The 25,751-nt window shown below is 36.8% G+C and overlaps 1 protein-coding gene across 1 annotated transcript in view; it reads left to right on the top strand.

The window, feature by feature from the left end:
- The window catches only part of Aff2 (AF4/FMR2 family member 2), a 321,215-nt gene that overhangs the window by 157,009 nt on the left and 138,455 nt on the right, over nucleotides 1-25,751 (top strand). The window contains exons 5-7 of the mRNA XM_042680414.1: nucleotides 8,461-8,547; nucleotides 16,682-16,718; nucleotides 16,989-17,022. Coding sequence (XP_042536348.1) covers nucleotides 8,461-8,547; nucleotides 16,682-16,718; nucleotides 16,989-17,022 — 158 coding nt within the window. The remainder of the gene's footprint in view (nucleotides 1-8,460; nucleotides 8,548-16,681; nucleotides 16,719-16,988; nucleotides 17,023-25,751) is intronic.

Here is a 25,751-nt window from a genome sequence, read left to right as displayed (position 1 = left end):
CATCCCTTCCCATCCTCCCCCACCTCTCACCCACCCAATCATCCCTCCCCCCCCCTCCCGCACCAAAGTTGTAAAGTTCGTTTTCGACATAATGACTTGTACATCTCATTGTTGCAATGAGTCCACCTGCAGTCTCTCTTTTCTATAGACTAAATTTCACTCTTCTTGTCAGGAAAAGATTTCAATGTTTCTGTGTCCCTGACAAAATAGAGCATCCAGGATTGCCCCCTCTGTTGCTAATAGGGTCTTTTCGATGCAAAGTCCAACAGAACTATTACATCCCACATTCTAGACATCATATTTCATTTAATGGTGCCCCAGTTGGCTTTGGTTCTTTTAACTGCCCAAACTTCCCAACTTTACTCAGGCATGCTCAACTAAAATCGCTGCAGTTTTGGCCCATTAATTCTAGGTAACTTAGGTGATCTTCTTTTTTTTTTTTTTAACACTGATTCTACTTGACCATTATGTATAAAAATCCTTTTTTGCATGTTTTTTGATTGTAAAAATGTTGTACAGAGGGGTTACAGTTTCATGAGCAAGGTAATAAGTATATTTTCTTATGTGTTCAAAATTGATTTGTTAATTATAATTGTTGGAAGTCAGTCACTGGTGACTTACCCCTGTAATTGTGGCTACTCAGGATCCTAAGATCTGAGGACCATGATTTGAAGCCAGTCAAGACAAAAAATTTGTTAGACTTTTAAGCCAAAAAGCCATAAGTGGAATTATGGCTCAAGTGGTCTTGAGAAAAATATTTAAGCCCAAAATCTGAGGTCAAGCCCTAGTATTGGCTTGCACACATATACTTACAGACACACAGACATACAGACACACACACAAACACACACAACAAAAACAACACATAAATTGAAGTTTTTACTTTGTTCCCAGTAAACATCTTACTGGCTTGAGGCCACTGTTAAAAGACCTGTATGAGTTTTGATTATCCATAGCTTAATGTCAACTATAATTTTGACAATCTATATGTTTGATTAACTTGTTAATAGAATGAAATAATACTTTAGGAATCATTTTTGTAATCAAAGAGCTCCTTTTAAAAGTAAGGGCACTGGTGGTTCATGCCTGTAATCCTAGCTACTCAGGAGGCTGAGATCTGAGGAATGTGGTTCAAAGCCAGGCTGGGCAGGCAAGTCTGTGAGACTTTTATCTCCAATTAGCCACCAGAAAACTGGAAGTAGTGCTGTGGCTCAAGTGGAAGAGCACTTACCTTGAGCTGACGAGCTCAGGGATGGCACCCAGGCCCAGAGTTTAAGCCCCACGACTGACTAAATAAAAAAAGTAAGTAAGTAAGACATTAGAAATATTATGGCTAATAATGGAATTTTACTCACCCATCAGAAAGAATGACATTGGAGCATTCATAAGGAAATGGAAAAATTGGTGAGGATGATGCTAAGCGAAGTAAGCCAGACCCCGAGAAACACAGGTTACATGGTTTCCCTCATTAGTGGGAACTAGAATGTGCCTATAAATCTACAAGTAAGTACACTGGGGTACCTAAGTGGTTATACATGAATTTACTGAAGTATAATAGAATCTATGTAGAACACAAATAGCATAATTTTTTAGAAAAACTAAGTCAAAGCCCAAAAACATGAGTACTAGGAAATGGGTACTTCAGCAAGAGGTGAGGGGTAGAAGAATGAGTGGGGGAAAAGAGTAGAATGCAGGCAAGCCTGCATTGTATATGCCACAGAACAGAAAAATAAAGGAAGGGGTGGGTGGAAGCGAGGTAAAGATGTTGAAAGAGATGACAGATCATGTTGCATTGTATGCCCACATTTCTTTGTTAAATGGCAAAAATTCAATACATGACCTAAAATTTAAGAAAAGTGATGGGAGGGAGACCGCAGGGAGGGGTCAAGAGGCATTGTATCCATCAACTATTGATTGACAACTGCTTTGCACAACTACTTAAGATTACAAAAATTGTAATAAATGAATTAGTTAACTTGGAGCATGGCAACAATAGAACCCTGTGAAGAGTTGTCTTCTAGGTTGACCTTGCTCACTAAAAGACTTTTGTGAGATTATTGTATCGCAGTGCCTGTGAATGGACTCTTCATATCTCCATCCTGAATAGCAAGGGTTGTATACAAGGTTTGCTAAAGCAAGATGTACTATCACCATGGCACTTCCCAACTCTACCAAGTAGTATCTCATTTCCCAGGCAGTAGCAGTGTTCCATGTTGTTGTGGTTTGAGCAAAGTTTAAAAAGCCCTTATGTCCTACATAGAAAACATCTGTTGTCTGAATATCTTTCGGGTAAAGCATTCTTGTTCTGGGAAATGCGATGTCTTTCCTGAGAGGAACCAGGGAAGAAAGAGACCAATACCATCTTCCACCAAAAGGAATTTTCCATGGAGCATTCCATTCCCTAGACCTGGCTAAAGGACTCCAGCCTATGACCCTTGTCCTGTCAAAACCTGTTTGAAAAAGACCTACAGGGAAAAGCAGACAGGTTCATGTGTTTTGTTGTGCCTGCATGGAAATGTGGTACTTTCCTAGGACATCACCCTGGGAGTAGCAGCCTGAGAACACCACAGCAGGCCATAAATCCTCTCCCAAATTACTACTTGGCTCCCTCCCTCGTGGACTCCTCACAACCTAGCTCTAACTCCTTTTGTCCATTTTCTCTGAATAGCCCAATGGAGACTAGACATACCATGCTAATACTCATACCTTGCTTCTCTCCTCTATCAAGGAGGAACAGATTCCAATGGGCCAGGAAGCAACTGATAGCAGATAGAGGGTTAGCAAGGATTTAACTGTTGCCCTTCTAAGTGTGAGTCTCTGACAGTACCACCTGGATACCTCAAAGGACCCTTGACCCTGGTAGTTCTAACTGCTACATCCCCTATTCCGATTCCTCTGAGATCTATCAGGTCCATGGATCCAAAGGTCCAAAATCATTTTTCAAGATTAGATTCTCAGGTAAGAGCACCTTCTCCCCAACGCATGTGAGTTTTTCTCTGGAGGCTTGAGGGATGAGGGGCTTTAATTAAAGAAGCAGATCTGACAGTCTAAAGCAAAGACTTCATTTACATACAAGGGACATGTGGATTCAATGTTTTGAAGTTTAAATTAGTTCTGGAGAAGGGAAGATGCTGATGTCCCTGCATATCTAGGCTGTGGTGGCTTATTCAACTGCCAGTGTATACACTTATAATTCTATTTTCACAGCATTTTTGTGAGGAGACTCTCTTGGAAGAAAAAGTAAAACTTAGATTCCCTCACCCAAAGGAAGTCAGAGTCATGAGAGTTAATTGGCTCTAAGTTCCCTTGAAAAGAAGTTCTACCCTGATTGTGTGGAATTATTCTCCTTGCATTTGAAATTGCTCAACTGTTTATATTTACTATCCCCCCCCTCTCTCCCTCTCCTCCCTTCTTCACCCCCCCCCACCTTTCTAGTACTCAGGCTTGAATTCAGGGCCTCAACATTCATTGTGTCTTTGTCTTTTCATTTAATGCTGGATGGCACTGTACACATGAGTCACAGACCCACTTTTGAAGTTTTGCTGATTAATTGGAGATAAGAGTCTCATGGACTTTTTGGCCTGGCCTTTGAACTATGATTCTCAGATCTCACTTATTTAGTGTTACAGGCATGAGCCACTAGCACCCAACTGCATGTGCTATTCTTAATTGCAGAAATGTGCAAATATTTCCCAAATTGTGTTGCTTATATTCTTGGCATATCAATAGAAAAGAAAGAGGTATGTGCAGTCCCTCTTCTCTTGAGCACTGGGAAAAACCTAAGTTGCCTGTTTGCTGAGCAGATCCATGCAAACTCATATTGACAATACAATAGCCACAATCATGGGGCTTGAGTGTGTACAACACCGTACCATATCCAAACCCATCACATGGGTGTTAGCTTGCTTCCCCTTATACATAGCTTATAGCATAGACACAGAAGAAAGAGTCACAGACTAACCACACTGATAACTGGGAAAAACCAAGAGATCATTCAAGCCATACCCAACATGTTATAGGTGATAAAATTGAGCCTTATAGTAAGTAACTTGACCAGAATCATTCAGGAAGCTTTCAGCAAAGCACAGACCTTCGTTAAACTCTTCTTATCATACTCTTAGCCCAGGAACCATTCAGGACTCCTGACCATATTAACAACAAGCATAAAACTTAAATATAGGAGGCACCACCATCATTTCCTTTCATTACAAAAGCCTTTGAATGAAATATGTATGTACATGCACACACAGAGACACATAGTTTGCTTCTCTCACATCTGCTAGGAAGCCTTTCTCAAATGTTGTCAATCACTGCATTTCCTACACCTTTGCTTATTCTTCTCTCAATATCATTAGCATGCCAAGAAATATGAACTTGATTTGATCATTTCTGCAATCCAGTGACTGGCACATAACGGGTATTCCAAATAAGTTAGCAGAACAAAGTGGAAGAGTATGACAAAGAGATGCCACCATCTCCAGTGTGGCCAAGGACAAGTTATTATGCCTGTTTGTGTTTCTGAATCCTCCATGGTCAAATAGGGGTGATGTTAATCCCTGTCTTAGTGATGTGTAATAGCAAAGGACCAAGCAAACTGCATATTAAGCACAGTAGATTCAAAATTGAAGGCAAAGCTTGTGATGAGATGCTAGTTACTTGAGATACAACCCATTCAGATGAGCCTGACATGAATTTGAGGACAGCAGAGCCTAGAATAGAAACTTGACGGTCTTGTGCCACTGCCTATCATGTAGTTCCTATGTGTCAAAAGAGCAAAGCAGAGATAGCCACAAGTTGTTAGGATTTTGTAGAATCCAAGCCACAAAATATGATATGGATAATATGGTAGAAAACTGGGCTTTTGTGTGCATTTCTCAGGATTGACCTTAGAGTCCTGACATCATATTAAGAATCTGTCAATTCTTTGTCACATACTAGATGATAAAATAGAGTTGCTTAGTCTTTTCTCTACTAACATGTGTATTAGTTTGTCAGACAAAGGGAAGACACATTTGGTATAGGGGAATTATGCACTTTGAACTAGTCACCAGCATTTATTTCCAGCTAAATATGATATTATGTGTAAGCAACCTCATCTCTTAGAATGTGTTACCTTAGTTGTCCAGTAGGGATAAGAATCACTGCTTTGCAAGTCTTTCCAGAAAGATAATAGTAGTCCAGATATAAATGAAGGCTTTTTTGTGGAGGTTTAGGCCCAATTTAAATGTGTTTATCTAATTTTTGTTATGAAAGAAGTGATGCATGGTGTTGAGTGCAAATACCCCCAATGGGAATGAGTTGCAAAAGCCTTGAGAAGGCCTTTGAAGCAGGTGTCCATTTCTCCCTAATGAATGGGTGGAAGATTAGTTCATTTGGACAAGGGCACAGAACTGTTCTTATCTTGGGAATAGCAAGAATAGACAAAAAATAGATTCACACCTTTCAAGTGCTAATGAAAATAACAATGGAGAATCCATTGTGAGCTTGCCACACTTTATAGGTCTAAGTCATTTGGAGAAGAGAAAGAGCTTGCTCCAAAGTTAGTTGCTGAAAATACCCCTTCAGGAAATTATATTCCTTTCAACCATCCTTAGCATAATCTAGTGCATCTGTTAGGAGTAATGCAGACTTAGTGAGCTGTTTCATGAATTCACACATGTTCGAATACAGAGAATCAGTCGTGATTGAAAATACAAACGAGTAGGTAGTTTCATGTGGATTGGCCAGCAGGGTGGTGCACTCCACTGCTAATTCAATGTAATCAGATCTGCCATGGAGCAAACACAGAAGACCTAGGGGGAGAAGTAGGGCTTTCGGAATGATTTCATTTTTGCCATTGTGTGAAGCAGCCAGAGGCACAGCTAGAGAAGTAGCCATGAGAGGAGCTATAATGAGGCCTTTCATTGTTTCAGACACATTTCTGATTGCTGAAAAGAGGGAACACTCATTTCCAAGCAAAGAACTTACTATCCCTTGGTCAACTTTGGTGAAATATTGATTACATTTTAGTTACTTAAATTACTTGTTACTTAAATTTAGTTACTTAAGTTAATTAAATTAACTTTGGAGAATATAATTATGGAGTAAAATGTGACAGTGTGCAATGTTTACATCTTGGAATGAGTAAACTAAATCAATGCATCCCTCATCTCACATATCTTACATTTCTATGGTGAAAAGATTTAAAAGCTACTCCCTTAGTAATTTTAAATATTCAGTGTATTATGAACTCTAGACATCCTGCAATGCCTTAGACCTCCAGAATTTATTCCTCCTTAACTGAAAGTGTAAGCAATTTGACCATCAACTCCTGATTTACTCTAGTCACATATTTTAAATGATCTACCAAATTTTGGAGGACAACTTTAATCAAGGAAAAAAAAACCTAAATTAAGAAAGAAAAGTTCAGATCATTTTAAAGACAGGAAGTAATTGGAATTCTGTTGTTAACAGTTGTCACAGAGTTACTTTGGGTTAGTTTTGATGAACACATTGTCGCATTCATTATGAATCTTTATCAACTGGATACAAATGAGCAACTCAAAAACACTTGGAAATAGTCTATCTCTTAAGTAGGTTAAGCATCCCCTCTAAGTCTTGTCTGCATTTTAATATACTTACCACCTCCTTTTTAATAGTGCTGGGGAAAATTCAATCTGTGTCAGAGCATGTCTGAATAATACTTACAAATTCTGCTTCAGTAGTGCCAGGGTGAATGAAGCTGTGAAGTATCTCTTTGCATTACAGCTCTTCATACATCAAAGACTCTTTTTGAACTAGGTAATTATAAAAGGGGAAAAAAGCCATATTTTAGTGCTACCTGAGAGTTCTTATTAATATTACCTTTGAAATGACTAATTATGTTACCTGTAAGGATTGGGGGGAAAGTATTTATGTAACTCACTCATTAAAAAAGACTTTCACAAACTTTGACCCTTTCTATCCCTCCTCAAAGCTGCCCTTTATTTCCATCATTACATTGATTTTTAGTTACAATGTTTATGCTCAAAAATGCTTGATGACTGTGACACATTCTGATTCCATCGTGCTTCACAAAATTGACAACTTGTCTGTTATAAGGATTTTGATCATATGATTTAATTATCCTTAATTTTTGGGTAACGCACGTTGGCCATGTGTCCTAAGAGTTGAGCAAGATTTCAGCATTGCTTCTTCTTCAACAAATTGAAAGAGCTAATAATGGGGAGGAGGAGCCTGGACAGCCTTTTCTGTGCACAAATGTTGACTCACAAATATACTTGGTAGCACCAAGCTAGCAACCATATAGCAACCAAGGAAAAATCCTGCTCAGCTACCTCATTTGTGCATAGAAAAACAGCATGTGCTTAATCTCCTCACAACAGTTAGGCCACATCAAGGGAAGGTGAGTATCAGTGTATCCAAACTGAAAGTGATGGTCAGTGCTGCACTCCCTGGAGCTGGCAGATCACATCTGGATCACAATACCAGAAGTTAGAAGAGCCTAGGTAATCAGGAGTCCCTCTCAAGAGACCATAACATAGTGACAGAATGGAGAACTGGAAGGCAAGTTGGAAATTTCTACTAAAGGAATGAACAAGCTAAGTATATGTCAGCCTGTAGAAAAGATAGCACCTTGATGCTAACCAAAATGAACTCCAACATGTGGACACCAGAGGGTTTTCTTTGTTGTTGTTCTCAATGTACTATGTGATTTCTTTTTTCCTTTTTGTCCCCCTCCCCCCCCCACCATGGTATATCCACTGTTGTCACTGTACTCACTTTTGGTACTCTGGGTTATCGTATATATATTTATCTGAACTAGGGAACAACAAAATGGTGAGACGATTCCCAGGACAAAGGGAGAACCTATGGAACAGTGATACTCCCAAGACAATATTTGGAAATGACCTGTACAACTTGGGGAAGGGGATTGGGAGAGAGGGAAAGAGGGAGAAAAATGAAGGAGGGAGTAACAAGTTAGACAGTAAATACAATCACTACCTTACTTATGTAACCCCTCTGTATATCACATTGACAATAAAATTTAAAAAAAAAATAAAGAAAAGAAAAAAGGTAGAGTTGCTGTTTTCTGAAGCCAAAGGCTTTTCAAGCCAAAAGAAGAAGAGGAACATTCCATACAATGCCACAGTATGATGTGTAGATAGAAGATCCTGGCAGGTAGGCATTAGCTTCACAACCAGGCATAATAGTCTGATCCAACTATCTTTATAGGTTGAGATTGGCTGCTTTAGCCAGTAATGAGCTCTGTATCCCTGGCCAGAAGCCAAAAAAAGGCATGGCTCTTCATATTGCAGATACACTTCAAGAACTGGTGTGGGACAAGAATTGGACCTAAGTTCCTGAACAACAACAAAAAACTAGGCCTATTAAATCAACACATAAGTACTTATAAAGGTCTACTCTATTTAGTACGAAGAAAGGGTTTGGTTTTCTAAGTGCTCTGTTTTTCCTCACCAGGAGATGACCCATTCCTGGCCTGCTCCGCTCACTGCCATGCACACTCCTGGACACTCTGAGCAGAACACGTTTTCCATCCCAGGACAGGTCAGTTCTCCTTTCTCCTCCATTCTTCTTTACCTGCATTATGCCACACTTCTCATTTGATTCAAAATGGGGAAAAAATAGGGCTTGGGTATTCTAGAGAAAATATAGAGAAAAATTCAGATTAAAATTTGGATTAAAAATACAAATCTATCTAAGTTGATAGCTAGATAAGTATCTAAATAAATATCTGGATAAATCTAGATAAGATCTAGATTCAAAATCTAGATAAGATTCTGGCAAGGTCTAGATAAATCTAGATAGATATCTAGCTAGATATCTGGATAAATCTAGATAAGGTCTAGGTTACAAATCTAGACAAGATCCAGATAAGATCTAGATAAAAATCTAGATAAATATCCAGAGAAGATCCAGACAAAAATCTAGAGAAGATTCAGTATACAATCTAGATAGAAATCTAGATAAATATTCAGAGAAAGACCTACATGAAAAAATCTAGGTAAATATCCAGAGAATATCTAGATAAAAATCTAGATAGATTTAGATAAGATCTAGATAAGGTTGAGAGATTTCTAGATAAAAATCCACATTTTTCTCTTACCCAAAAGATGGTACTAGAGATATACTTTTTAAATTAAAGGAGTCTTTTGGGGGGGCATTTATTTATTTATTTGTTTGTTTGTTTTGAAAATACCTATAGAGGGTTACAATTACATGGGCAAGATAATGAGTACATTTCTTATCAAGCATTGTTCCCTCCGCCTTTGTAAGAAAACCTTTACATAAATGTTGTATGGAAGACTAAATATACCCACAAGCTTGACATTGAGAAAAATTGTGGTCCTGGCTCTGCTAGATCAATTACTGGAGAGTGAGGTCTGCTCCAAAGCAAACAGATGGTTACAAGCCAAGGTACCCTATGGATAGAAAATTTTCTGTCCGCTATATCTTCAATAGTTTTTTCTACTGATAGCTCTTGTATATAGCTTTTCCTTCTCTAGCTTCCAGTGATCATTTATCACCATTAGTTTTCTTATTTTTCAATTCACATTCATTAATAATATGAAGGAGTTTTTTTTGCCATTGCTGGGTCTTGAACTCAGGGCCTGAGCTCTGTCCCTGAGCTCCTTTTGCTCAAGGCTAACACTCTACCATTTGAGCCATGGTACCACTTCTGTTTTTTCTGTTTATATGGTACTGAGGAATCCTATCCAGGCTTTCATGCTTGCTAGGCAAGCACTCTCCCACCTTCTCAGCCCTATGAAGGAGTTTTATTGTAGTAATTCCACAGGTGCAGCAGGTTCTAACCAGCTTGAAGACTAATGTCTATTTTAATAACAAAATTTTAAAGAAAAAATAATTCTTTCCTTCCTTTCATCTATATATTCAGAATGCATTTGCTGAAGAAATAAAATGCACATACAGTTAAGAATGGAAAAAGCAGATGAAGAACAAAACAATATACATTATAAGGGATTTCCTAGAGAATACACAAATCTCAAAGAACTATATGACCCACCCCTGCAGAGTTGATGATATGCTCACCATGAAGCATGGAGGTGGTTACATTGCAAGAATAAGGAGTTTCTAACAGGTAGATAAGGACCCATGACAAGAACACTTCATGTAGAAGACTAGCACAGTAGATAAGGAATTATGGTATGATCCTTTGTAAGTATGAGGTTCCAAGTGGCTGGATTAGACTTTTTCTGTAGGACTAGTGGAGAGAGAGAAACTCTAGATAAGTGACTATCTTGCTGTGAAAGACCCTGGAAGGTACTCACAGAGTTTGGATTTTATGAAAGGAGAAATACCCAATCAGATCTGTTATTTCTTCTGAACACCATTGTAATAATAACTCTTATTGAAACTGTATTCAACTATCCCCCTCTCCTTTGGGAAGAATCAGAACTAAAGACAACCTTTACTCTCACAGTCAGTGACACACTGTGTGTCATTCCTACTTTCATCCCCATTGTCCCTCCTTAAGGTACCTGCGCTTGGTATCCATATTTTCAATTTTATTTTTTAGCATCTTCAGCAAAGAAAGAAAAGCATCCATTTCAATCATTGATTCTAACACTTATATGTCAACTGCAGTGTTTTCGGCTACATTTTAGAAATGTAAAGATGGTTTCTGCAAGTTGCAATTTTGACTTTTAAGTAGGTACAGTAGAACTGGTTGTCCAAATGGGATTTTGCAGTCTGTATATCATTTAAAATTAGACATGACTTGTGTTTTCTTCCATTTATCGATGTTACCTTCCACTCCATGACAAAGGTAGAAAGAAACAAGTGGAATAAATTGGTGAAACAAGGATGACCATGCATATTAAATGCATATTAAGTACATAGTAACAGGTGCAATGATACCATATGTCTCATTCCACTCTAAATGCTTCATCTACAGTAAACTCAAGCCTCACTACAACCAAAAAGGGAATTTGATTACCTCTGCTATACAGAGGAAGATACAGAGTCACATAGTAATTAAGTAATGTGCTTGAGATCCTCGGGTTAATAAATGAAGAATGTTTGTATTGAGAGCCAGGTGTTCAAACACCAATAGCCATACTGTAGCTCATTGTGTCTTTTTTGGGGGGGAGGGGGTCCTGTCGTGGGGCCTGAACTCAGCCTGGGCGCTGTCCCTCAGCTCTTCAGCTCAAGGCTAGCGCTCTACCACTTGAGCCACAGCGCCACTTCTGGCTTTTTTTCTTTTTGCTTATGTGGTGCTGAGGAATCGAACCCAGGGCCTCATGCATGCAAAGCAAGCACTCTACCACTGAGCCACATTCCCAGCCCTCATTGTGTCTTTTTTTGCACAAATTTACATAGAATTTCTGTCAAAACATTACTTTCTCCATTATATATGTGTAACATGGATAATTGCCACTTCCTACAAGCTTGTACCTATACTGGATATCACTAACTTTGTGGATATTGTTGATTTTCTTGTAGACACAACACAGCTTGTCAAATGGGGAAAAGGCCTGCAGACAGGATGCATTTTAATCTTGTTACAGATACTTCATTTTTTCTTCTATATACTGGATTTGATTGTTGGGGATAGAAGGACTTTATAATCCCAGTGGAATTTGCATGTGAAATATTCCATGATTTTGTAAATTTACAATAACAAATGCAATTGAATAATTATGAATGGATGTTCTCTTACTAACTGAAAATACTGTATTTGCTCGTAGAGAATGGAAATTCCCACAAGGAAGAGAGTGAACTAAGGTTGAACACAATTAAGGGAACAATAATGCACCTGGGGAAATTAAAAGGAAACAACTCTTGGAGCAGAGATTATCAAATAGTGGCCCATATATTGTTTGTTTTTGTGCCAGTCCTGGGGCTTGAGTTCAGAGCTTGGGCACTATCTGTGAGCTTTTTTTTTTTTTGCTTCAAGCTGGTGCTATACTACATGAGCCACAACTCCACTTTCAGCTTTTTGGTGATTAATTGGAGATAGGCATGTCACAGACTTTTGACTTTTCCTGCTTGGGCTGGCTTTGAACTGAAAACCTCAGATGTCAACATCCCAAGTAGCTAGGACTACAGTGTGAGCCACCATCACCCAGATGATTTTTATATTTCTAAAGCCTCAAATTTTTCAAAAGAAAAAAAATGTGTTCATCTGAATAATGTGAGAATAAATATAGAATTTAAATTTCAGTGCCCATAAAACAAGATTTCTTGGGATGCACAGATTGAAGTCAGACTTAAAAAAATGTACTACATGCATTAATACATACTTTATGAACAATTCAGGTGTATGAATAGAGTATATCTCCTCGGGGCTAGTTATTTTGGAATATTACATTGGTGACACAAAGAGATGTGTCATTTGTTTGGATTTCAGATTTAAGTTACTTAGCTTAATATTAAAAACCATATCATGAATATATAACATCAATTACTTAAAATCAGTGACTAATGTAAACTTTCTGTTGGCTTCAAACATCATTGCCTTAATGCCATGCAACAGCCAATTTTTTGAATCCAAAGTCAAAAATACCTGTATAAAGATTTTTAAAAGCGGAATTCCAAGACCAGTAGAAAAACTGTTTCACTCGCTGATCACACACTGAGTTTTATTGACTTTAGAATTTGCCTTTCTATTTCCTAAAGGCATATAAGTCCAAACATGTCATGTCTTTGTTATTCATAGAAACCATGTAGAGACACTATTTTGAAGAGTAATTCTTTTCTGACTTTTATATATGATTTAACCGTTCTTTTAAAAATGTTACATTGGCATACATTAGCAATATGCAATTGATCCCTTTCATCCTACTTTCATTCCTCTCCTTCACCTCTCCCCTATTTAGTGTGGATATACATATATGGATATATAGAGAGATAGATAGATAGTTATTGATAGATAGATAGATATGCACACTCATGTATATATATTTCATAGATGTGTATGATATAACATCACAGATGTGTATATGTGTGGATATATATATACATATATATGTGTGTGTGTATATATGTGTGTGTGTGTGTGTGTGTGTGTGTATAAAGTCAATCAACCCTCTTCACTCACTGTATGTTTCTTTTCTCTATTCTTGCTGGTTTCCTGCCCAGTTTATGTTCATGTACCATTACTATTATTATCATTATCATTTTAGTTTATATTGTACAAGTAAGCAAGAACATACCATATTTGGGTCAGCTTGGCTTATCTAAGTCAACATAGTTTTCTCTAATTCCATCTATTTTTCTGCAAATGAAAAAAATCTCATTTTTATTCTAGCTGAATAATAATCCATTATTTATATATATACATGTATATATATACATATATAATGGATGTATATGTATATATATGGATGTATATATATACATATATAATGGATGTATATGTATATATATACATATACATGTATATATATACATATACATCCATTATTTTTATATATACATATATACATATATATATATATACATTATTTATATATATACATGTATATATCCATTATTTATATATCCATTATTTATATATATACATATATACATTATTTATATATACATATATATAATATTCTCTTTATACATTTGTTGGCTTTTGATAACAATTTTACAAGTATCAGCATCAAGTATTAAACCATGCTGTACTATTATGTTATGTTGTAATTATGCCCTTAGAGGCTTAGAAGATAAGTAGATTGTTTACTTTTATGGTAAATACCACTGACTTTACACTTTTTAAGTTTTAACTTGTATCATTTTCCATGGACACCTATACTATAAGATTTTACAACTCTATTTCTTCCCTATAGTTATACTACTGAAAATATTTCCCCTTCCCTTCCATCTGTTATTTTCTAAAGGGTAGAAATTGGATGGCCCAGGTTTTTAGAGTTCTTTATCAAAAGACGGTTTTCTATCAGTGATGGTACAAAAGCTTTTGAACAGCAAAGTGCATGGGCTCAATGGAAGCTCTTAAGCTAAAAAGGCTTTTCTTACCTGTTATTTATTTGATGGAGTAGTGATCATCTCACAACACAAATCTGTTGGGAAGCACAGTTATGCACAGTAGATTGAACAGTTCAATTCTGATTAAAACACAATTGCAAAGTTTATTTTATTTTTGAGACAAAGCATGCTGTGTTTATATTAGGGAGTAACAATCTTAAACTTCATGAATAGATTATTTGAGGCAATAAATGATATAAATAATTCTACTTAGTGTTTGGGGAGACTTCTGGGGATAAGTCCCAGTGCCTTGTATATGGGAGGCAAAAGCTATCTCCCCAGGCTATGACTTCAATTAATTGTCTCCAATTTTAGAAAGCTTACCCTGAAATCCATACAAATTTTTATTGGACTTATACAATACTTAATGTAACCTGAACATCACTATAGTGCCTCTGTTGCACAGTTGTGCCAAAATCTCAGGAAGCAGTATGAATGTAAGTCTAGTTTTCTCAAAATACTGAATACATTGTACAAAGAATAACTCTCAAGTCAAATGCGAATCCCCTTAAATAACATACTAAAACATATTTCAAATTGTTTTTGTACTTCAGCAGATTTGTAATGAAGTGCAAAGAACAGTTTCTTTACAAGATGAGGTACAGCCCCTTCATAAGAGTTATGCTTATGGGGGCTGGGAAGGTGGCTCAGTGGTAGAGCGCTTGCCTTGCATGCCTGAGGCCCTGGGTTCAATTCCTCAGCACCACATAAGCAAAAAGAAAAAAGCCAGAAATGGCGCTGTGGCTCAAGTGGTAGAGCGCTAGCCTTGAGCTGAAGAGCTGAGGGACAGCGCCCAGGCCCAGAGTTCAGGCCCCACAACTGGACCCCCCCCCCAAAAAAAAGAGTTATACTTATGATAGAATGTTGGAGTGGTTTCTATAAAAGGGGAAAACAGTATCGCTTTTTAAATTTTAAATTTGCAGTTACATAAGTAAGGTAATGAATAAATTTCCTTTTGAGCAGTGTTACCCCCTCCTTATTCTCTTCTTGTTTTCCCCTCCCAACATCCCTCCCTCCCAAGTTGTATATAGTCCATTTCCAACATAGTATCTAGTGATTCTAACTGCTGAATTAGTTTACCTGTTTTAATTTTTTTAATTTTTTATTTTTTTAGTATACTTAGTTCACCTTTTGACCCATCATTTCTGTACTTTCCCTCTCTTGCCCCAAATCAGATAAACTTACATACAAAGCAGAAGGTACAGAAATAAAAAACCATGACAAAAGAGGGGAAACAGGAAAAGAAGAACCACAAACAATAAAATAAAATCCTCTTGTTTCAATTTCTTGGAATTCATTTCAATCACCATCATTTTATATGATCATATGCACATAGCTTTTGAGCCCTTGTGATCCTCTCCTAAGAATATCCTCCTGTGTTCTCCCTGTGCTTTAATCATGTCCAAGTGTAATTATTTGTCTTTTAGTATCCGTTGGGTTTACTTGTAGATTTATAAGCACTAATTCTAATTATTACAAATGAGAAAAACCATGCAGCCTATGTTTGTTTGGGTCTGGATTACTTCATTTAGTATAATTTTTTCTAAGTCTTTTCATTTCCTTATGAACGGGACAATATCATTCTTCTCTGATGGAAGCATAGAATTCCATTGTATATAAGACTACATTTTCTTGATCCATTCGTTCACTGAGGAGCATCTGTATTGATTCCATATCTTAGATATGGTAAACAATGCTGCAATGAACATGGTTATGCTGGTGGCTTTAGGGTGGTTTGGTTTGTGGTCATTTGGATAAATGCCCATGAGTGGGATTGCTGGATCATAGGAAGCTCTATAGGTATCTTTTGAGGAACATCCATACTGCTTTCCAGAGTGTTTGAACAAGTGTACATTCCCACCAATGGTATAGCAGCATTCCCTTTTGGCCACATCCCCTCAAACATCTATTATTTTTAATTTTCTTGATAATGGCCATTTACTGGGGTGAGGAGGAATCTCAATGATGTGATTTGCATTTCTTTTATGGCCAGAGATATTGAACATCTCTTTATGTGTCTATTGGCCATTCTTATTTCTTCTTCAGAGAAGTCTCTCTTTAAGGCTTTAGCCAATTTATTAATTGAGTTGTTGTTTCTTTGACGATAAGTTTTTGGGAGGTTTCATTTTTTGAGCTCTATGTATATTTTAGATATGAGGTCCTTGTCTAATGCATAGCTGGTAAAAGTCTTTTCCTATTTTATGGGCTTTCTATTTATCTTGCTAGCTATGTCCTTTGCCATGTAGAAACTCTTCAATTTGATACAATCCCATTTATCCACTTGTTCTTTTATGTGTTATGATTCTGGAACAATATCTCTTAATTATAGTTTTAGTTACGATTTTACAAAAGCCATGATCATTGTTTGTTTGAACTTCCTCAGAAGCATCATTGCCTAGTTAAGAAGTTACACACCAAGAGATCATATATGTTAGTCATTCTTCCCAAATAGATACCAGTCTTCCCTATAACATGAATAAAATGGCCATTACAATGCTGTGGCAGCAACTTTGACTAACAAATATTTGTTCTTCAAGTAGAGTCATAGGGTGTAATTTATGGAATTATAAACAGTCATTTCCTGTTTACAAAGAATAGTCAAATTACATCTGCAGAAATAACAGTTACACCTTTTGTCCCCCTTTCTACCATTTCACTCATGTTTAATGTCATATGTTCTCTCTTATAGGAATCTCAACATCTGACCCCAGGATTCACCTTACAAAGTAAGTACTGTTTTTTTAATTACTTTTTAGTTCAGGCATCCATATTCTCTCCTCCTTTACTTTTCCCTCTTTCCTACTTAATATAATTAAAGTATGAAAGAATGAGGGCAAAATTGATATTTTGATATATCCATCTACTTCCTTTTTAAATCTGTTATATCAGGAAACCAGGAAATGAACTTGAAGGGCTACATGTTTTGAAATGAATTTAATACTGAATAATAATTTGACGGTGGAAGCATGGGCAGTAATGGTGTCTGTTCTTTTCAGAGTGGAGTGACCCAACTAGCAGAGCTTCGACGAAGTCAGTATCATTTGAGTTGTGAGTACTTGGGTTTCTAAACCACACCTCTTTAGGGATACTTGCAAAGGAAATAATATCTCAATGTTGAGCTTGTTCCCTATTGTTCTTTCCTGTTCCTTGAGAATATGGACAATCATTGTAGTGTGTACTTTGGTTAACAGGAATAATTAGATTTCCTATTCTCATAATCTCTTTTGGCTGCCATAACAAAATACCACAAACTGGGTAACTTATAAACCGCCAAAATATATTTCTTACAGATATTAAAGCTGGGATATTAGAGATCAAGGCACCAGTAGAAATGGTATTTGGTGAGGACTCACTTCATCATAGACAGCATATTCTCACTCAAACCTTACAAAGTAGAATGACAAAAGATCTCTCTGGGACTTTATTTTTAAGTACTAATCCCCATGAAGATTCCATCCTCATGATGTGCTTGGCTCCAAAAAGGCCTTCCTTTAAATATTATCACCTTGGGTTGACAATTTTAGCATAATAGTTTTCATCATGAGGCACTGTGATGTAGACACTGGTTGGGTCAACACCTAGAATAGTAAACCAATCATTATGTTAGGAAAAATATCTATCTATACAGTTTGTTTTCTACCTTTTGACAAGTTACTTATCATCATATAACTTTAGAAACAGACATCTGTATATAGTCATCTACTTTTGACTAGGAACATAAAATGTTCCTAGCCATGTTCCTATTGAACATGAAATGTTGTATTTCCTGGTATAACTAAGGAACCTAACGCCCTATTATTTGTAGGTCATATGGCATCTGTATATTTAAGAGATAAAAGAAAACATTACATGGTAATCTAGGTTGAAATTAAAAAAACAGGGACTTGTATTTCACTCAGCAGTGTCTCTATTTTTTTATTAATGTTAAGTGAAGGAGGAATTTGCAGAAACTAATTTCCTCAGATTAACTATTGTAGATTTCTTAATATCCATTTGCCCAAGAGTGTACCAGGGGAGTCTTTCTCTCATGACTTCTTTCATTCCTGATAATAGAAAATGGAAGTTGACTTTTCTGTATGAGCAATAGTACATACTTGAAAATTTTCAAAATGAAATAATTTATGACACTCAAGTAGCTTAATGGCACACTCGAAGCAAATTGCTCACCTTTTGGAAGATCACGAATAATTGCATAAGACAAGTGGGAATGTCTCTCAAATAGCCTGAGATTCTGTGAAAACCAATGATGTTTCTACTATATATTTTGTTGTAGTGCTGAATTAAAGGCCCACAATCCTCACCCCATCACCAGACCCAAGGCTTAATCTGTGCCTTCTAATTCAAATTTCAACTTCAACCATCAAAAATCCTCAAGTTAAAAAAAACACCTCAAGACATATACTAGTTATTGCAAGTAATGGAAACCATGGGACCTATGTTTCTTTGGACCTGGCTTACTTCACTTAATATAATTTTTTCTAAGTCTTTCCATTTCCCAACAAATGAAGCAGTATCATTCTTTCTTATGGAGGCATAGAATTCCATTATACATATATATCCCATATATATATATATATATATATCCCATATATATATATATATATATATGTATATATATATATATATATCACATTTTCTTGATCCATTTATCTACTGAGGGGCATCTGGGTTGGTTCCAAATCTTAGCTATGGTGAATAATAGTGCAATAAACATAGTTGTGCTGGTAACTTTAGTATGGTCTTGTTTGTGATCATTTGGGTAAATGCCCAAAAGTGGGATTGCTGGGTCATAGGGGAGCTCTATGTGGAGTCTTTTGATGAACCTCCATACTACTTTCCAGAGTGACTGAACAAGTTTAACACTCCCGCCAACAATGCAAAAGGGTTCTCTTTTGGCCACATCCCCTCCAGCTTCTATTGTTATTAGAGTTCTTGATTATAACTGGGGTGAGGTGGAATCTCAATGTTGTTTTGATTTGTATTTCTTTTATGGTTAGACAAGTTGAGCATTTCTTCATGTGTCTATTGGCCATTCTTATTTCCTCTTGAGAGAAGTCTCTCTTTAATCTTTAGCTCACTTATTAATTGGGTGGTTGTTTCTTTGAGGATTTGTTTTTGGAGGATTTAACTTTTTGAGTTCTAAATATATTTTAGATATGAGACCCTTGTGTGGCTAGTAAGGATTTCCCAGTCCGTGGGCTTTCTACTGATCTTGCTAGCTATGTTCTTTGTCATGCAGAAGCTCTGCAATTTCATGCAATCCCATTTGTCCAACCTTGCTTTGATTTGTTGGGTTTCTGGATCTTTATTAAGAAAAATTTGGCCTTTGCCAAGGATCCCTAGTTTCTCCTATTCCTTCCTGTAATGTTTTCAGAATGTCTGCTTTTACTTCGAGGTTTTTCATCCATTTGGAGTTGATTCTGTTGCAGGGTGATATATAAGGATCTAGCTTTAGTTTTCTACAGGTGATTAACCAATTTTGCCAGCACCATTTACTGAAGAGGCTATCTTTCTTCCATTCTATTTTTTAGCTCCCTTATCAAAGATTAGGTGGCTATAGGTCTGTGGGTTTATTTCTGGTTCTTCAGTTCTATTCCACAGGTCCTGAGGTCTATTCTTGTGCCAGTACCAAGCTGTTTTGATTACTATGGCTTTGTAGTAGAGTTTGAAGTTTGGTATTGATATTCCTCCAGCACTGTTCTTTCTGCTAAGGATTGTTTTTGCTATTCGGGGTCTGTATGTCTAGGACAATCCCAAAAAGTCAAAAGCTGTGTACATATGTCCATATAAGATGATGCTAAGCAAATTGAACCCCAAGATAGGGACATAAGAGGTTTATCTTTCTTGCTATTGTTTTTAATATACTTATAATGTACTATATGATTTTTTGTATGTTCTTCCCCCATGGTAAAACCCTTGTTTTCACTGTATTTGATTCTGGTGCACTGCATCTTGTAGATACATTTTTCTAATTTAGGGAGGGGAAGGGAAATAACAAAATGCTAAAATAAGGATACAGGTTGACCCATTGTAGCAATGAGATATGCAAGACACTATGTTGAAAATGAACTTTACAACTTCAGGGGATGGGGGGAGGATTTGGTCAGGGAGAGAAGAGTGGTAGGGGATAAATAAAGGAGGAGGTAACAATGCTCAGTAAGAAAGAAATGTGCTCATCACCTTACTCATGTAACTATAGCCCCTCTGTACAGTATCTTTACAATAAATATATATATTTAATTTTTTAAAAAACTCAAGAGAAAACAAGAAAAGGGGATAAATTGGAAACATGTTTGGAATTCTTCAATTTGGATTTTCCATTAATCATATAAATGAACTGACCCTACCACTTGTTATTCTAATAAGTGGTTCATTATTCTTTTTTAATTTAATTTTGTCAAGGTGATGTACAGAGGGGTTACAATTATATACTTAAGATAAGAAGTACATAAATTGTCAAACATTGTTACCACCTCCCTTGTTTTTCTCCCATGGTTTATTATTCTTTTTTTTTTCAGTCATGGGATTTGAAGTCTGGGCCTGGGTGTTGTCCCTGAGTTCTTCAGCTCAAGGAGAGTGTTATACCACTCGAGCTACAATGCCACTTCTGGTTTTCTGGTGGTTAACTGGAGATAAGTGTCTCACAGACTTTCCTGCCTGGGCTGGCTTTGAACCATGATCCTCAGATCTCAGCCTCCTGAGTAGCTAGAAGCTACTCCTAGGAGTGACTCTGTGAGTCACTGGAGCCAGGTGCTTTATTATTCTTTTATAGTGTCTCCTTGCCTCCAATTCTACCTCATTTTACCTCCATTTAAAACAAAAGAAAACAAAAATGCCTGTGTGCAAATATTCACACATTTAGAAAATCAATATATGTTTGCAAACACTAAAAAGTATAAAATTATATTTTCCAGTTGTAAAATGGTTTTGCTGCTAAAGCATGAATGAATATCAGGCTCCCAGTGTGAAATATGCTACTTTCCACATACACTATAGCATGCAATTTTCAGTAGTTTATAACTAACAGAAATAAACTCGTCAATGGTGTTTTATAGTTAGAGGCTACATTTCAGAAAACAGCACTTTATAGCACTGCAGTATATAGTACAGTCAATAAGACTTAAATTGTCTATAGGAAGTGTTGGTAGAACTAAAAGGCACTGAGTCTATTTTATGAATGGCTTTCTCCAATTTGGGCTGCTTGTTCTAAAGTCCAACCACTGTCCATTAGATTTGGGGTGGAATAAGTTCTCTTCTTATGGTAGGGTATGGATTTAACATAGGATAGATTGGTTGTAATAAAGTTTTTATTTTTAGCTTCTAAATAATTATCAACTCACTCTTACTCTCCCATCCTTCAACACAATGTGCTTTGAAGTCAACTCCTAGAAGTTTCCATTTGACAGGGTAATCTACCAGGTAATTAAGAGCACTCTGACTGCAGAAAGACTGCTGAGCCTGGAGCTTGGTGGGAAGCTGCCCCCAATTCAGCAAGGCAGCTCACCCAAGGCCAGCAAATGCGTGTGGCATGCTCCCTGCTGCTTAGTGAACTGGAGAGAGATTAGAGTCTTGTAAAACAGAATCCCTTAATTGCTGGGACAGTCTATGCATTTTCCTCATCATGGCATTTTTGCTTTGGCTGACGAAATGCAGAACTCCTATTTCAGTGTGATTGTTTATAAGGACTGCATGCATGAACACCCAGGTGAAAATACTGGCCCCAGTGACTGAGTACAGGCATCAACTGCACAGGATCCTTCTTTATTTTATTTTTGACACTTGTCTCTTCCTCTGAGCCTGACCTGGCCTTTGGGAGAACTGCATGTTTTCCTATTTAGTCTACTTTGCTATGCTAACATACATAGCTTTCTATTGGGTGTGCATAATCTATATCCTATATCCTCCAAGTAGTACTTTAAATGCCTGTAAGGCAAAAACACTGGAAAAGGAAAGTTGAGAAACTGGATTTGAGACTCATTCTGTGGCTTTTGTAATTGTGGGGGAGAACACTAACCTACCTCAGATGTAGAAGGTATGAGTTTAAATCACAGGGCAACATATCTTTATTTAAAATGTTACAGATAAAGTTCTTTAAGGGAAATTAATGAGTGTATCCATATGGGTATACACAAGTATTTGTAAGAATTCAAGAGTAAGCAAACTGTTGAGTAATTACATGTAACAACATTAAAACACATTTACATTTAATTCTTAATAATTTCTAGGAGTTATCCAGGCATGGTGGTTTAATTGTGTGAAACTTGTTGTTCAGGAGGCAGACATTGAGGAATCATGGGTTCAAGGACAGCCTGGACAGAAACATTCCTGAGGCTGCATCTTGACCAACAACTAGGTGTAGTAGTCCATGACTGTCATCCAGTTGGCCAAAAGGGAAACAGATAATGGTCCTGGATGTTCCTGGCACAAAATAAGACCTTATCTGAAAATAATAAATCCAAAATGGGATTAGTGGAGTAGCTCAAGTAGTAGATCAGCTACCTAGCAGGCATAAGACCCTGGACTCAAGCCCTAGTACTTCCACAAAATAATATTAGTAATAATTTATAGGTAATATAAGACCTGTCATTCACCCTGACTACATTCCCTCAGTCTCTACCTCTGAAAAAGCCTTACTCAGTGACCATATGCTGGATAATGCTAGCTACTCTTAAATAGGAGAAGGGGAGAATCACAGATTCAGTCCAGACCTAACAAAAAGTTAGTGAGACCCTATCTCAACCAAAAAGCTACATGCCATGAAATATGTCTTTCATCTCAGTTATGTAAGAAGTATGAGTATGAAAACCATGGGTTAGTTTTACCTGAAAAATAAAGCAAGAGGGCTAAAAGATATGGTTCAAGTGGTAGCTCACCTGTAAACCAATCTCAAGGCCATGGGTTCAAGTTCTGGTACCACCAAATAAAAAGAAATAATAGGAAAATCCTTCCCCAACTCTTCTAAATTCAGTGGCATTCTGAGCCTCTAAAAATGCTGTGTCCACCAGGAAAGAGACTGAGACATAAGCTTATGGAGATCAATTTGTATTTCTCAGAGTTTTAGAATTATACATTTATATAGTAATGTGGTACATCTTTTATTTTAGATAGGAAATTATCCTATCTAATAGATGTACCCATTTTGATGAACAGATTCAGGCCTCAGTGGTTGCATCAGATATTGTGTTAACTGTGTACTTTTTAATGGAGCTATTAAAAAGCAAAAGGAAGAAAAGAAAAAAAGAAGTTGGTTTTTCTTAGTTGAGTTTTATTTCTTTATTAGCCAATTAGAGATTCTTGTCAATCACTTGCCCATATAGTATCTTTACACATAAACCTATGATCTTTTGGGGTTTTGGATCCATCATAAATAGGAACTAAGAACATGTACACAGGTGTCCTGAGAAGAATTCACAGATAACTTCCATGAGCACATGTTTGCCCAGCCAGTCAGCTTTTGAATTCAGTTAGTTTTGTGATTACTACTGAGAAGATGGCAACAACAAATATCAAGTTCCTTTCTAAACTTGGTCATTAGCAATTGGACTTGGTCCAATTGGAAACCATCCAGACCCCCTTTTAACCAAACAGCTCTTACGTTTTAAGCCATGCTGTCAAGAATACCTGGATAGTTTCCATAAAAGCCCCAATATAAAGACAGATGTAGCCATAATGCTGTTTTTCCATGCCATAAAACCAGCCCATTTACTTATAGTACTAACTATAGATTTGAAAACAGCCAACCATGGATGTAGAGAGCTAATGAAAGGCCATATGGATCCAAACTAGTTTTGACCAGCCTCAGTATACCTGTGAGATGTTGATATGCATGCTTCATGAACAAATGCTTGAATGTAGTGTAGGTAGAGGAAAAGGAAGTTATCCCATCTCAGGAATGGCAGAAGTCTCAAATAACAACCATTATGCTTCTGAACACAGCTATGAGGTTCTTATTAAGTACATTATCCTGTTAACTTTACCAGCCAAACTGGAGGTACTACACATTATTTCCACGGTGCAAATGAGAAAAGCAAAAATAGAACCCAGTCCTCATCCATTTAAAATCTGTAGAAAAACTACCTATGTTCACTCATCTCAAATGGACATTTTGATTACAAACATGTATAAGACCATGTTAGTAATGCTGCCTTTTGGTGGGACAGTTTTCATGAAGGCTGAAGATTCAGTGAATTCAAAGGCCCCTCTTTTTCTTTTTTCTTTTTTTATTGTGAAAATACTATACAGAGGGGTTACAGTTACATGGGCAAGATAATGAGTACATTTCTTATCAAGCATTGTAGCCTCCTCCTTTGTTTCCCCTTACCATCCCATCCACCCCTCGCCCCCCCACCAACCCTCCTCCTCCCCCACCGAAGTTGTAAAGTTCATCTTTTTCTTTTGAGCTATCCTTCCCTATGAGAATTGATAGGTTCAGGGACTTGGCACACCACATTTGCTCTTTGGGACCTGGATGCTAACTTTATGGAGACTTGTAGAGCCAATTAATGGGGATCAGCTCCCCCCCAAAAAGTGCACCTCACTGCTATAGAAGATACAGAACTGAATCAAAATTTCTTAATTTAACTAAAATATCATTACTTCTAAACTTTCCTCTAAATATTATGAAGATTTTTATTACTCTAGAGAATATAAAGCTTATGAGATTTTTTCCAGTTTGCTAAAACTGATATAAACATTGCATTATTTCTTAGATGAATTATCATTTTTAAACTTGAAAAAAAAACCCTTCACGTTCATTATAACCATGGCCATCCTACTGCCAAAACTTTAATCGCTGAAACTATTTCCTTTGTGAATTTGATTTGAGATTAAGGAACTGTTGTGCTGTATTGTAGAGCAATAACCCACTCTCTAGCAATTTCATATATTCTTCCCTAAGTGGATGTTTGGTCTGCTACTTACATGCAATTTCAGGAGCAAAGTGACTGTGTAATGTGGCAGGGGAAAAAAATGACTGTTATTTCTTAATCAGATTACTTCTAATCTGAATATGTGATTTGGTAGTTGGAATGTAGAAATATTGATAATCAGTTTGAAGCTTGCAAAAGCTAACGTAACTCTGTCCATAAAGTGGTAATCTCTGACATGCACTGGTTGCAGCCATTCTGGTTTTTAAGCCAAAAAAGTATGCCAATTCTTGCTTTTAACCTGAATTGTATGCCCCATGTCTCAGAGCTTGCCAACTTTTCCCAAGTACTTAATATATTTTTGGAAGTTCTCCACTGCATCAGGGACAGCCACCTGGGAGCAGAGCAAACAAAATTTGGCAGCCTGTTCAAGCTGTGAATTAAAGGTAATTCACAGTTTGAAATGAATCAGCATGAGGTCCTTAAGAAGAGTAATCAGACATCAAGAGGATTTTGTGTTGAGGATTGTATATTGGCTAATGTGACAACAAGCAATATTGGCATTTGGATGTTCACATCAAGGAGCACTGATGTGCTGCTGTAGCTTGATGGGTGCCAAGACTGAAACCTGGAGCTCTTGGAAAGGGAGCGGTAGATTGCCACTTCCATTACAAAAATGGAAAACATAAATGTTGGTACTCAGCTAGTGTAGTTGAAAGAACAGATTTGATTTTTGCAGTGATTTTTCATGGGACCAATTTATGGTAGGATTTGTGTGCATCAGATAGATTTGGAATCACCTTTATAATTGGAGAAAAAGATGTCTTTCTCTCTTTTCCTCTCTCGGGGAAAAATTGAATATTTCTATTTTTATTTAGTTTTATTTATTTGTAA

Source organism: Dipodomys spectabilis, unplaced genomic scaffold (assembly GCF_019054845.1).
Source record: "Dipodomys spectabilis isolate Male_0828 unplaced genomic scaffold, ASM1905484v1 ptg000060l, whole genome shotgun sequence".
Classification (NCBI taxonomy): domain Eukaryota; kingdom Metazoa; phylum Chordata; class Mammalia; order Rodentia; family Heteromyidae; genus Dipodomys; species Dipodomys spectabilis.
The sequence above is the reverse complement of the archived record's forward strand: the minus strand, read 5'-3'. Positions and strand labels throughout refer to the sequence as shown.